This window comes from Terrapene carolina, unplaced genomic scaffold (assembly GCF_002925995.2).
Source record: "Terrapene carolina triunguis isolate 2854851 unplaced genomic scaffold, T_m_triunguis-2.0 Scaffold93, whole genome shotgun sequence".
Lineage (NCBI taxonomy): Eukaryota > Metazoa > Chordata > Testudines > Emydidae > Terrapene > Terrapene triunguis.
In genome coordinates, this window is record NW_020664444.1 from 32,437,752 (window position 1) to 32,452,098 (window position 14,347).

Below are 14,347 nucleotides of genomic sequence, written 5' to 3' on the forward strand. Positions count from 1 at the left end.
TTAAAACACTTTTAGACAACTGCTTTAAGTTTTGGATTTGTTTTGAGTTTACAAAGAGTATGAACTTTGGTTTTGTCAAATAAAATTATTGTAGGTATATAACCCCCTGATTGCCCCCCAACTCAGCTTCCCTCCCCTAACACCCTGTTGCCCCCCACCCCCAGTTTAGGGTTACTATAATTCAAGTTCCCAAAAAGAGGATACTGCTGGTAAGGTAGAGTTGCAGGGTGTTGGAGGTGTATTTGAGGGGTGTGTGTGTACTGGGAGGGGGGTATTTGGGGTTGCTAGAGGGGTGTGTGTGCACTGGGAGGGAGTATTGGGGGGTGCCGGCTGGTGTATTTGGGTGATACTGAGGGGGTAACTGCAGCCTCACACTCGAGGTGGGGGGCAGTGTCACTCCCTGTCATGGTGACAGGGTGGGTGGTGCAGGCCTGGGACGCCACCAGCCTGTCAGTCAATGCCTCCCTGTGGACCTGTCCCCCTCCCCAGGGCAGGGAGCCGGGACTTGGCCCTGTCACCCCTCCCAGCCAGGCTCTGAGTCAGGTGGCCCAGCCAAGAGGTGCTTGGCAGCTCCGCTTACCTGGTGGGCCCAGCTCTCCCCAACTTCCCTCCACCCCTATTGCCTGCCCACCCCACCCAGAGAGGCTCCCACCACCCCACTCACTAAGCCTGGACACCAGCGCCTGCTCATTCGCCCACATGGCCACTCGTCCTATCTCTGCGCTGCTGCTGGCTGGTAGAGGATGGAACAGGTGGGGCTGCGGACACACTGCTGGAGAGGCCCTGCTTCACATGGCTCCGTGTGTGTGTCAATGGAGTGTGTGTGTCAGTGTGGGTGTCTGTGGATGTGTGTGTGAGCCTGTGCATGCATGTGTGCCTATGAAGGGTGTCTGTGTGTCTGTGCATGTGTGAGTGTGTGTCAATGGAATATGTGTATGTGTGTCTGTGCATCTGTGAGTGTGTGTGTCAGTGTGTGTGTGTGTGAGAGTCTGTGCACGTGAGTGTGTCTGTGCAGGTGTGTGTGTCAATGGAGTGTCTGTATGTGACTGTGCACTTGTGTGTCAATGGAGTGCATGAGTGTCTGTGCACATGTGAGTGTGTCAGTGTGTGTGAAACGGTGTGTATATGAGTCAGTGCATGTGTGTGTGTCTGCACATGTGAATGTGTGTCTCTCTGTGTGTGTCAGGGTCTGTATATCAGTGTCTCTGTGTGTCAGTATGTGTTAGTATATGTGTGCTAATACTTCTGTATGTGTCAGTGCCTGTGTATCTCTGGGTGCCAGTATCTGTGGGTGTCAGTGTCTAGGTGTCAGTCACTGTCTCTGGGTGTCAATGTTTCTGGGTGTGTCACTGTCTCTGGGTATCAGTGTCTGGGTGTCACTCAGTGTCTGGGTGTGTGTGTGTCAGTGTCTCTGAGTGTCTGGGTGTCAGTCAGTGTCTCTGGGTGTCAGTCAGTGTCTAGGTGTGTGTCAGTGTCTCTGGGTGTCAGTCAGTGTCTGGGTGTCAGTCAATGTCTCTAGGTGTGTCAGTTCGCCCAGGCCCGGCTCCGCCCCGCCCCCGGCGCTAGACGGCGCTGTAGGGGGCCGGCAGACAGAAGATGGCGGCGGTGGCGGTGACCATGGTCCGGCGGCTGCTCCGCTCAGGTGCGGCCCGGTCCCGCGCGTGGGGAGCCGCCCGGGGCCGTTCCCGGCGTGCGCTGGCCCCTGCCCCGGACGGGCCCCGCCGCTGACTGGTGTGTGTCTTTCAGGGCCGCGTCCGGGGCTGTGCGGAGCCGGAGGCCGGGAGCCGGGGGCCGCCCCGCGCAGAGCGATCGGCCATGGCCGGGTGGCGGTGGAGCTGGACAGCAGCGCCGGTGAGGGGCGGCCTCTGTGTGTGTGTGTGTGTGTACAGTGCTGGGGGGGTACAGCGCCTGGTGGGATGTGTGTGTGTACGTGTGTACATGTAGAGCATGCTTTGTGTATGTACGTGTACAGCCTGCCGATGTGTGTACAGTGCGCTGGGCTGTGTGTATACATGTATAGCGTGCTGTACGTGTACAGCCTGCTGGTGTGTGTATGTGTGTACAGTGCACTGGGCTGTGTGTGTGTATGGCACGCCGGGTGTGTACGTGTACGGCACGCTGGGGTGGGTTTTTTTTACAGATACGGTGCTCTAGGGTCTGTCTGTGTGTGCGTGTACAGTGCGCTAGGCTCTCTGTAACAGTGCTATGCACGATGCCTGTGGTACAAAGTGCTGACACTTGGTAATGGATTCAGAAAAGCTGCTGTGATGGTTTTAACATGCATGTGACTTGTCTCCTGCAGTGACTTAGGCCTATGGGCTTCTGCACATACACGCATTTGGATGAAGGAATAGGCCTTAAGCCCTACCACAGTTTGCCATGCTGATCTTCACAAGCACACCTCAAATAATCTATATCTAAAGTACACAGTGCATGTCACTTCTCTATGTGAGCACTACCACTTGGATGCCTGTCAGTGGAACGCGACCACAATCAAGGGAACAATATTTAAAAGAAAAATCTAGCCTCTCCACTCCAGCTCCTGTCTAATCTGTTTTAGCCCTCTTGAATACAATCCATACCAGTCTTGGTGATTAAAGGGCCTGATCCTGCTGCCCAGACTGCGCTGAAGTCAGTGGGTAGCTGCTTGTGGTACAGGAGGAATGTTGAGTAGGTATTTTGGAAAGCCATTGCTAGCTTTACCTGCTAGAAATAATGGGATGTGCTATTTACTCCTTTTGATGGTAGCTGCCAGAGCTTGAAACACCCTATTTCTCGTTAGTGTCATTCATAATTCATGTAGAGCTGCATTTCAAGGGGTTCTTCCACAAGATGGGCAGTCAGGAGAACTGGGTTCTGCCACACTGTGACTGCGGCTTTATATCTTTCTGTGCCTCCGCTCCCCATCTGCAGATGGGGAACAATGTTTCACAGAGTATTGTGAGGCTAAAATGATATTAGTGGAGTGCACAGATCTTTGTATGGGAGGAGCTAGAGAGATGCCAGATACCCTAACAGGCATGATACGGGTAGAGAAAATCCAGCAACTTAGTTATGTAAACTGGCATGGCCAGTTACCCGTAGATTTTAAGGTCAGAAGGGACCATCGTGATCATCTAGTCCAGGGGTCTCAAACTCAAATGATGACGAGGGCCACATGAGAACTAGTACATTGGCCTGAGGGCTGCATTACTGACACCTCCCCCCGTGCCGCCCTCGTCCCCGCCCCCACTCTACCCCTTCCATGAGGCCCCGCCCATTCCCTGCCCCCATTCCAACCCCTTCCCCAAAATCCCCACCCCAACTCCGCCCCCTCCCTGCCCCCAGGGCGTACAAGAGGGGTGTGGCAGGGGCTCAGGGCAGGGAGTTGGGGTCTGGGATGCAGGAGGGGTGAGGGGTGTGGCAGGGGCTCAGGGTGCAGGAGGGGTGCAGCAGGGGGCTCAGGGCAGTGGGGGGAGCTGTGCGGGGTGGAGCAGGGGGTTCAGAGCAGGGGGTCAGAGTGCAAGGTGCGGCATGGGGCTCAAGGCAGGCAGGCAGGGAGCCTGCCCTGCCCCCGCTGCGCATCAGGCCCGAGCCGCTCTAGGTAAATGTGGGGGGGGCCGCGAGGAGCTCGCGGGCCGCAGAAAATAACCCCGCGGGCCGCATGCGGCCCCTGGGCCGCGTGTTTCAGACCCCTGATCTAGTCTGACCTCCTGCACATTGCAGGCCACAGAACCTCACCCAGCTACTCCTGTAACAGACCCCTAACTTCCGTCTGAGTTACTGCAGTCCTTAAATCATCATGTAAAGACTTTAAGTTACAGAGAATTCACAGCTAGTTTAAACCTGTAAGTGACCGGTGCCCCATTGTGCAGAGGAAGGTGCAAACCCCCCAGGGTCTCTGCCAATCTGACCTGGAGGAAAATTCATAGATTCTAGGACTGGAAGGGACCTCGAGAGGTCATCGAGTCCAGTCCCCTGACCTCATGGCAGGACCAAATACTGTCTAGACCATCCCTGATAGACATTTATCTAACCTACTCTTAAATATTAGAGAGAGAGATTCCACAACCTCCCTAGGCAATTTATTCCAGTGTTTAACCACCCTGACAGTTAGGAACTTTTTCCTAATGTCCAACCTAAACCTTTCTTGCTGCAGTTTAAGCCCATTGCTTCTTGTTCTATCCTTAGAGGCTAAGGTGAACAAGTTTTCTCCCTCCTCCTTATGACACCCTTTTAGATACCTGAAAACTGCTATCATGTCCCCTCTCCGTCTTCTCTTTTCCAAACTAAACAAACCCAATTCTTTCAGCCTTCCTTCATAGGTCATGTTCTCAAGATCTTTAATCATTCTTGTTGCTCTTCTCTGGACCCTCTCCAATTTCTCCACATCTTTCTTGAAATGCAGTGCCCAGAACTGAACACAATACTCCAGTTGAGGATTAGCCAGCGCAGAGTAGAGCGGAAGAATGACTTCTCGTGTCTTGCTCACAACACACCTGTTAATGCATCCCAGAATCATGTTTGCTTTTTTTGCAACAGCATCACACTGTTGACTCATATTTAGCTTGTGGTCCACTATAACCCCTAGATCCCTTTCTGCCGTACTCCTTCCTAGACAGTCTCTTCCCATTCTGTATGTGTGAAACTGATTTTTCCTTCCTAAGTGGAGCACTTTGCATTTGTCTTTGTTAAACTTCATCCTGTTTACCTCAGACCATTTCTCCAATTTGTCCAGATCATTTTGAATTATGACCCTGTCCTCCAAAGCAGTTGCAATCCCTCCCAGTTTGGTATCATCTGCAAACTTAATAAGCGTACTTTCTATGCCAATATCTAAGTCGTTGATGAAGATATTGAACAGAGCTGGTCCCAAAATAGACCCCTGCGGAACCCTACTTGTTATACCTTTCCAGCAGGATTGGGAACCATTAATAACAACTCTCTGAGTACGGTTATCCAGCCAGTTATGCACCCACCTTATACTAGCCCCATCTAAATTGTATTTGCCTAGTTTATCGATAAGAATATCATGCGAGACCGTATCAAATGCCTTACTAAAGTCTAGGTATACCACATCCACCTCTTCTCCCTTATCCACAAGATTCGTTATCCTATCAAAGAAAGCTATCAGATTGGTTTGACACGATTTGTTCTTTACAAATCCATGCTGGCTATTCCCTATCACCTTACCACCTTCCAAGTGTTTGCAGATGATTTCCTTAATTACTTGCTCCATTATCTTCCCTGGCACAGAAGTTAAACTAACTGGTCTGTAGTTTCCTGGGTTGTTTTTATTTCCCTTTTTATAGATGGGCACTATATTTGCCCTTTTCCAGTCTTCTGGAATCTCTCCCATCTCCCATGATTTTCCAAAGATGATAGCTAGAGGCTCAGATACCTCCTCTATTAGCTCCTTGAGTATTCTAGGATGCATTTCATCAGGCCCTGGTGACTTGCAGGCATCTAACTTTTCTAAGTGATTTTTAACTTGTTCTTCTTTTATTTTATCTGCTAAACCTACCCCCTTTCCATTAGCATTCACTAGGTTAGGCATTCCTTCAGACTTCTCTGTGAAGACCGAAACAAAGAAGTCATTAAGCATCTCTGCCATTTCCAAGTTTCCTGTTACTGTTTTTCCCTCTTCACTGAGCAGTGGGCCTATCCTGTCCTTGGTCTTCATCTTGCTTCTAATATATTGATAAAAAGTCTTTGTTTCCCTTTATTCCTGTAGCTAGTTTGAGCTCATTTTGTGCCTTTGCCTTTCTAATCTTGCCCCTGCATTCCTGTGTTGTTTACCTATATTCATCCTTTGTAATCTGTCCTAGTTTCCATTTTTTATATGACTCCTTTTTATTTTTTAGATCATGCAAGATCTCGTGGTTAAGCCAAGGTGGTTTTGCCACATTTTCTATCTTTCCTACCCAGCGGAATAGCTTGCTTTTGGGCCCTTAATAGTGTCCCTTTGAAAAACTGCCAACTCTCCTCAGTTGTTTTTCCCCTCAGTCTTGATTCCCATGGGACCTTACCTATCAGCTCTCTGAGCTTACCAAAATCCGCCTTCCTGAAATCCATTATCTCTATTTTGCTGTTCTCCCTTCTACCCTTCCTTAGAATTGCAAACTCTCTGATTTCATGATCACTTTCACCCAAGCTGCCTTCTACTTTCAAATTCTCAACGAGTTCCTCCCTATTTGTTAAAATCAAGTCTAGAACAGCTTCCCCCCAGTAGCTTTTTCAACCTTCTGAAATAAAAAGTTGTCTGCAATGCATCCAAGAATTTATTGGATAGTCTGTGCCCCGCTGTGTTATTTTCCCAACATATATTTGGGTAGTTGAAGTCCCCCATCACCACCAAATCTTGGGCTGGTGGTGATGGGGGGACTTCAACTACGCTAGCATCCAGGCCTGATCTAGTCTGGTCTTGGGAACATTCAGAGATCTGGAGTGTGCTAATTAGCAGCCTGGCAGACATTGCTGCGGTCATCTCCAGTGGGTTCTAATTCCTCTATTTGCTGTGGTGCAGGAGTAGCTGTGATGAAGATGGAGAACCTTCCTGTGAACAGCCTGAGCTTGGACTTTCTAACAGAGTTTCTAATAAGCCTGGAGAAACTGGAGAACGACCGAGGCTGCAGAGGGGTCATCCTGACGTCAGTACGTGTTGCACTGAAATGAGGATACTCTTTACAGGGCTGGTCTCGGATGGCCGGTAGTGCCAGGTGTTGCTATGTGCAGGGTGCGAGTGCCGGACCCCGGTTTGTTCCTTTGCTTCATGCTTAGCCATATTGCTCTCTAGCAACCAGTTCAGGCGATATCAGAGCATGGCATTGAGCCACCTCTGCCTGAGGGAGGTCATTGCTACAGGGGCCTTCAAGGATGGAAAGAAATAAAGTGGGCTACAAAACAGGCTGATTTGGGAGGGAAATACTCTGTCCTCTCTCTTTTTTAAATTCACCTGGCATTTTCTGGCATCAAATTAGACATAAATCACAAGCATTGCTAAGTAAAAATAATTATTCCAAAGAAATGAATTTCCCCTTTATTCGTATGTATCTTTGTTATTTTTCTTGCTGGTAAGATCCCTTGAGTTATCCGTTAATGTAAGTCTTAGGAAATTTGCAAAATATTCAAAATATTTGTGTGCACAGTTTTGTACACACGTGATCAGGTTAGGTTCTACCAGACCATGTTGCTAACAAGTTGAAAGGTCAGTCGCTACATATTGTCCATTTAATGTTTTTCTTACATTATTTTAGGGTGCCCCCAAAATCTTCTCAGCTGGCCTGGATATTATGGAGATGTACAGGAAGAGCACAGAGCACTATGCAGAGTTCTGGAAAACCGTTCAGGAGATGTGGCTCAGGCTGTACCAATCCAACATGGTGACAATAGCCGCTATCAATGCAAGTCATCTTTCTACCTGACTTCATAGGAGGCTCTCAATTGTCAGTCGCTTGCCTTGGTTTATTAGTACTGTGGGGGCAGGGACAGGAAAGGCAGTAGGCTTTATGTAGGAACACTAGAATGTGTACAGGGTCTGTGTGTGCATGTAAAATATACACGTGTATGTTTCACATGCACCTCCACACAGAAATATGCAGGGATCCCTACTGTTGCAGGTTGGTTCTGTACCTGATTCTCAGATACAGGCATGAATGAGAGGGATTTAGACTGTCAGTTGCTCCGAGATGGTTTTGTGTATTGCAGTGGGTGGACGGCTTCCATACGCTAATGCACTGCCGGACATATGTTGCACCTCGGAGGTGCTGAGCACCTTCAGCTCCCTCTGGTTCGAGTGGGACTTGCTCTGCACGGCACAGGAAGCCTGAGCTCCACAGTGCCTCGCACGATTGCACATGCAGCTCGCTAGCCGCCTTAGCAGCCTCTTAAAGTGACAGGTCACAACAGAATCTCCTGTAGGCTGCTGGCTCTGATTGAATTCTTTGTTTCTGCTGCACAGACATAGCAAAGAGTGTGCCCAGCCCCAAGAAGCCCTGTCTAAGAGCGGGATTATCCCAGATGCTGTGTGTGCAGGAGGGCTTGATGGCTAGCTGGGGAGGGCACCATGGAAAAAGTGGCTATTCGTGGTGTTGTCATGATTTTCTCCCCCATCCTGAGACCCTCCTTTCTTGGAGTCCATGAGTCCAAGGACTGTAGGGACAGGAGAGGCAGGAGCACCATTCTTGGTACTTCTTGCTTTATTGTCCCCAACGCAGCCCACACTTGCAAGTGGCAATTTGGTTGGGAATTCACGCTGCTTGGACTAGCATTAGCTCTGGGCTACTGCTGCCCAGCTACTGAGGGACATGGTCAGCGGTGCGAGCACACCCGAAGAAGCCATGTTGCCAGGGTGTGGGAGAAGCTAGCAGACAGCTCCTTAGATCCTTGGTTCTCCCTCCTTTCCAGCTCCCCTCCATCCCCTCACCTCCCCCAAAACCCTCCCACTAGAGGAGACGGTTGCCTAGAAACTCCACCAAATGAGCTCTGATTTGTTTCCTGGCCCCTCTGGCTCCTTGCTAGGGTTTCTCTATAGGAGGGGAGAAGCCATTCCTATGTTACAGGTGTTGTGGAGGGAAGAAGTGATTGCACTCTGCTGTTAGACCCACAGCAAGGGCAGTTCAGATGTCTACTGGCATAAGTTAATATGCAGTAATTGGTTATTGTTTCTTGGGTTACACTGGCCCATCTGGTGATTCTCGGCCAAGGGAAAAATGCATTCTGAATTTGTGTATTTAGACATGTGATTTCTGTGTATTGGTTGGTCACTCTTATTTTTCCACAAAATAACTGCTGGCGCCGGCCATATCTCTGTGACTAGCAAGTGCTCTTGACTTTCTCTGAGGCTGAATGTATGAGGAAAAGAGGCAGCTAGGACTTTTTAAAAGCGACACCATCAGGTCACGTACGGTCTCAAGTGTAGGTTTCCCAAAGCACTAGGCCAATGGAAATGTTTCCTTGGAGTTTTTAAATATAAATTCCCCTAGAAAAAATATTTTTGGTTTAAAAAAACAAAAGAAAACCCCACCCCACTCCACTGCAGAGTTTGCAACCCAAACAAGGCAGCCGCCTGCTAGAGCTGGAGAACCTGAGAGTTACACTGACAAGGAATAGAGGTGAAATTGACTAGTTCATTTCCCAGGCTGGGAAAGTTCAAACAGTGAACAGCATAAATGGGGGGGGGGGGGGGGGGGAACGACTAAAAAGGAAAAAATTAAAAAAAAAATTAATATAGGTCAGGAATTGTTTTAATGCCTTTTTTTACTCTGACCATGTCCCTTTGAAGATTTATAGGGACATGACTTCAAAGCCTTATCCCCAGTGCTGTTCTAAGCACGTCCTGTGTGCGATAGAATGATGCTGTTATGGTGAGAGGAGACTGAGTATTTTAGACCTGGAAGCACGTTGTGGAGATTTAACTAGACCCAGTCTCTTCCTTCCTGCGCCAGGGGTCCAGCCCGGCAGGGGGCTGTCTGATGGCCATGTGCTGTGACTACAGAATCATGGCGGAGAACCCAAAATACAGCATTGGACTGAACGAAACGCAGCTGGGTATTGTTGCACCTTTCTGGTAAGGTTACACTGTAATCAGACAAGTGTATTTATGTGGGGGGACGGGAGCAGTGCTGCTCTGAAATGTGTATTCAGAGGCACCAGAGTCACGGACAGGACAGAGTTTATTTGTATGGGGGTAGTGCATAGAGTCCCAGCCCCATTGCGCTGGGTGCTGTACATACATGTAACAGAGAGACAGTCCCTGCCCTTTAGAGCTTACAATGAAAGTATAAGATGAGAGTATGGGTGGCTGCAGACAGGGGGACCGCAAGACGACACAGATGATACCAGTCAGTCTGCAAAGCAGCCAGCATGCTTGCCTGACCATTGCTGAGTGGTTTGAAGGCATCCCAGCAGAGGTGAGCTCTAAAGAGGGATTGGAGGGTTACTTAACATCAGCTCTTTGTTTTGCTGTCTCACTGCTTCTCTTTACGCTTGCTGGTTGTTCTGTGGTTCCCCCGCCTGAGAGTTTCCTCTCCTGTCTCCTAGGTTTAAGGATACAATGGTGAACACTATTGGAAACCGAGCTACAGAGCGTTCCCTCGAGCTGGGGCTCTTGTACTCCCCGCCTGAGGCCCATAAAATAGGCCTTGTAGATCAGTTAGTACCAGAGGAGAAGATACAGAGCACGGCTGCTGCTGTGATGTCACAGTGGTTAGCTATTCCAGGTAAGGGACTTCCGGCTGCAGGAGGCTGCTGCCGTTCTCTGCTCCTGTCAAAGAGCAGTGAGCCCATGGCTGGAGTGTGCTGGTCACCTGGCGTAGCACGGTGAGCGTGATGGAGGGGAATGAGACGCAATCGGAGAGCGAGGCTTAACAGTGCCCAGTTCATCTGCATGTGGTAATGTCAGCAATATTTATCCTAGATTGATTAAAAATGAGGCAGAATAGTATTGGACCAGATCCACTAGCAAACCTCTGAGCAACCCTGGGCGGGCGAGTCCCAGAGGGAAGGTGAACGGCAGAGAGACCAGGCAATTGGACTATAACGGTTCAGTGCAGCCTCTGGAACCAACTAGAACAGGCCAGCTTGTGAGCACGTATGGGAGAATCCAGTGCCAAATAGCTTGGCATGCTTTGGCTCTAGTGAGCTCAAGGGGCCCAACCCCTTGACTGTCTTTGGCCAGAGCCAGCTCCCACTGAAATGAGTGGTAAAGCTGCCATTGGCTCCCGTGAGATCAGGAATGAAGGCAGTGCAATGAGCATATTGGGGTTGAGATGCCACGGATGGCAGGCCGGCCATCTCACCTGGCTAGCGTGGGGTTCAGACACGCAGCTTCACACAGCTGCTGCTGCCATGAGGCCAGTGAGCCAGTGCTGGGCTAGGACAGTGCGTGGAGGGGGAAGAAATTCAAAGCTCGCTGTGTGACTTGGCTCGTGTATGAATGGTGGCAATTTTCAGCTCAGCATGCAACGAGTCCATGTGAGGGGCATGTGCTGTCCTACGCCTGAAAGCCGTTGGGTGGGATTTAACACAGATCTGAGCATTTGAAACAGAAGGTGCCCAGCCAACGTGAGATGCGCTCTGCGTGTGCCTGCCACTCAGGGAATGAACTGAGAGAGACAAACCAAGGGTATGTCTACACTTACCCGGTAGTTCGGCGGTGAGCGATCGAACTTCTGGGTTCGACTTATCGCGTCTTGTCTGGACGCAATAAGTCGAACCAGGAAGTGCTCGCCGTCGACTGCGGTACTCCAGCTAGACGAGAGGAGTACTGCGGAGTCGACGCGGGAGCCTGCCTGCCGCGTGTGGACCGAGGTAAGTTCGAGCTAAGGTACTTCGAACTTCAGCTACGTTATTCACGTAGCTGAAGTTGCGTACCTTAGTTCGAATTAGGGGGTTAGTGTAGACCTGGCCCAAGTCTGGCCTTCCCAGCCCCTCCCCCCTACACGTAAGAGCTGGGTGTAATGTATCATTGGATCTCACTTCCATTCCCGATTCCTTTTCCTTCTAGAACCTTTGTAATCTGGGACTGACAGGCAGATGCCCAGGATGCTCCCACACATCCTTGGCTTGGGAGCAGGTCCCCAAGCATCTCTTGGGCTCTGCACTCCCAGGACAGGGAGGGTGTCGGGATGCCCATCAGTCCCTGGCCACTTATCCCAGAGGGGAGCAAGTCACCAGTCCCCTCTTGTCTGGCTTCCTGGAGGCTCCAGTGCAGATCTCGCAATCCCCACACTAGGGCCCTGACCTAGTACCGGTCCTTGAAATGCATGTGTATTAACTAGAGTATGTGCTACACAGGGGCCCTGGTGGGTTATCACCGAGAGGAGCCTCCAGTATATGTGTGGGCAGCTGATCTGTTTCTTTCCCAGATTTACTCTTGCACAAATACCTGGAAAATGAAATGTGTGTTGCACTAATGTATTCTCTTGTGTTGCACCAGTAAAACGAAAGGCAGACCATGCTAGAATGACGGTGCTTGCTCTGTATAATGCTGCTGGCAGAGCTAACTTACATTTACTGACTTTAACCCTCGTGAGAACACTTATTTAATTACTGTCTCATAATCAGTGTGCATTATAGCAATCGGACACTGGTGCAGGAAAGGCAAACATTTGGTTAGGGGTATCGAGCACAGCACAAGCGAGTAAATTCTGCTCTGGTGACTGCTCTGGTTTTCAGAGCCAGGTTCACTTCTGCACATCGCTTTTTACAAGAGCTCCATACAAATAGGAGAGGATTCAGTGGAGAGGAAACGCTGGAAGAATAGTTGCTCTGAGGAAAGCTTTAAAAGCATGTGGGGTCTTAGAGGGAAGGTATGAGGCATAGCAGGGGAGGGCTGGACAGCTTTGGAAACGGAGGTGGTGGGCTGCCATCCGGACCCTGCTGCAGGGTTTGGTTTATGCAACTGGTGGCAGACAAGCTTTTCGTGCTCTCTAACTTTCGTTGATCTCTTCCCCACTTGAGAGCTTACTCTTCCCTTTGCCGCGTGTCTGAGCCAGAGATTCCCCACTGGAGGGCTCCTTGGCCATGCTCCTGAGGATCTCTCCTGATGGGGATGTGGCTGGTCATGTCGTGGAGAATGTCTGTGGTTTGGGAGAGGCTTCAGGAGAGTTTCTGTGACTGGAACGACTTATGTTCATAATAGCACCTGCCAGCCAAGGCTCTCACAGTGAGTGCAGCAGTGGCTAATGCAAGACCCAGGCTGTCCTGGAAGTGAGGTGCATGGAGAGTGTCCATAGTGCGGTGGGGATGGACCTCCTTAATACATAATGACAATCTCTGTGTTTGGAACTCAGGGCCGTGTCCTCACGCAGCTGGTGTAAACTGGTGCAGATTCCTTGAAGTCCATGGAGTAATGCTGAGTGTCACCAGCTAGGAAACTGGCTTTATTGTGCTGTTCTGGGAGCTGATTCAGAGGACATACCCCAGGGGATGGGGTAGTTAACGTTTGTTCATGGTGGTATCACTTGTGTCAAACAGTGTCGACAAAGGGCATTGATTTTTAAGGCCAGAAGGGACCACTGTGATCTTCTAGTCTGATCTCCTGTACAGCACAGCCCAGAGAAGTTCACCTGGTTATCCCTGCACTGAGTCCATCACATGTGTTTGACAGAAGCATCTTCCAGAAAGGAGTCCAGTCCGGCTTTGAGGACACCAAGAGATGGAGTGTCCACCACTTCCCTTGGGAGGTTGCTGTGGTGGTTAATCACCCTCACTATTAAAAATTTGTGCCTTGTTTCCAATTTGCCTTTGTCTGGCTTCAGCTTCCAGCTCTTGGTTCTTGGTCTGTCGCTCCCTGTTAGAATCAAGAGTGCGTTAGGACCCAGTATTCTTTTCCCCAGGAAGGTAATTACACCCCGGGGTCCTACTGCTGGGACCTCTGGCTGTAATGTACACTGACCCTGCGCGGCCAACATGCTGTCTCTCTCTACTCCACAGACCACGCCCGTCAGATCACCAAGTCCATGATGAGGAAGCCAACTGTGGACCGTCTGCTCGCTCACCGCGAATCTGACATTCAGAACTTTGTCAGCTTCATCACAAAAGACGCCATTCAAAAGTCTCTCCACATGTACATGGAGATGCTAAAGCAGAGGAGAGGCTGAGGAAGCGGCCTGCCCCCACATGGGGTCGCTGGCCTGGAAGACTGAAGAGCCATATGCCAACCTCTGAACACCTTGTAATAGCTTTAGATTTTTAAAATGAAATATTTTTCAGTGTAATCAATCCGATTTATCCTGGCTGTCACCTTAGCCTCCTGTTTCTGGCCCTCTCACGCTAGTGCCTTGTCTCATGGTGCCTAATACTGATGCCTTCTTCCTGAAGGGCTGCAGGAAATGTTTGATTGGATGATCCAAATAAATAAATGAGTGGTCAGCCCGTTGCTACTGTGAAACATCATCCACTGGCATGGCTGGGGCCTCCTGGCGCTCAGATATTTGCCTTCCGAAAAGCGTGAATGTTAAAAATGTGAATTGTCAATAAAATGTCTTGAAAGGAGGCCAATTGAGAGAGGGACGCTTTGTTTTCCCCATGGACTTGTCTGTCCATACTGGGCACTAACTAAACGTTACAGCTCCTCCAGGCTGGGGAGTGTGACTGTAACAGCCAGGCGGCTACAGGCAAAGGGGTCGTTTCCCTTCACCTGATGCCACAAGTTACAGTGTTTATGCATACAGTAATTTTGGATAAGGAAACCCTGGGACCAAGTGCATCCTTCCAGGCAAGTATTGCTTAGAAATCAGGCTGCAGTTGGAGTCCAGCCCAGGTTCATAGTAGCTGAAGGTCATTGTGCTCTGATAGATGGAGGGTGCTGCCGAGGGCTGAATGGGCCTGGTAGATTGAACCCTGCTTACAATTGGGCTGCTGC

The 14,347-nt window shown here is 49.9% G+C and overlaps 1 protein-coding gene across 1 annotated transcript; it reads left to right on the forward strand.

The window, feature by feature from the left end:
• Window positions 1-1,567: 1,567 nt before the first annotated feature.
• Window positions 1,568-13,978, forward strand: ECI1 (enoyl-CoA delta isomerase 1). Its single transcript, XM_024197813.2, has 7 exons — window positions 1,568-1,642; window positions 1,747-1,851; window positions 6,506-6,633; window positions 7,236-7,382; window positions 9,426-9,547; window positions 10,021-10,199; window positions 13,417-13,978. Exons 1-7 carry the CDS (start codon window positions 1,597-1,599, stop codon window positions 13,581-13,583), a joined length of 894 nt encoding a protein of 297 aa, XP_024053581.2. The 5' UTR covers window positions 1,568-1,596; the 3' UTR covers window positions 13,584-13,978.
• Window positions 13,979-14,347: the final 369 nt, after the last annotated feature.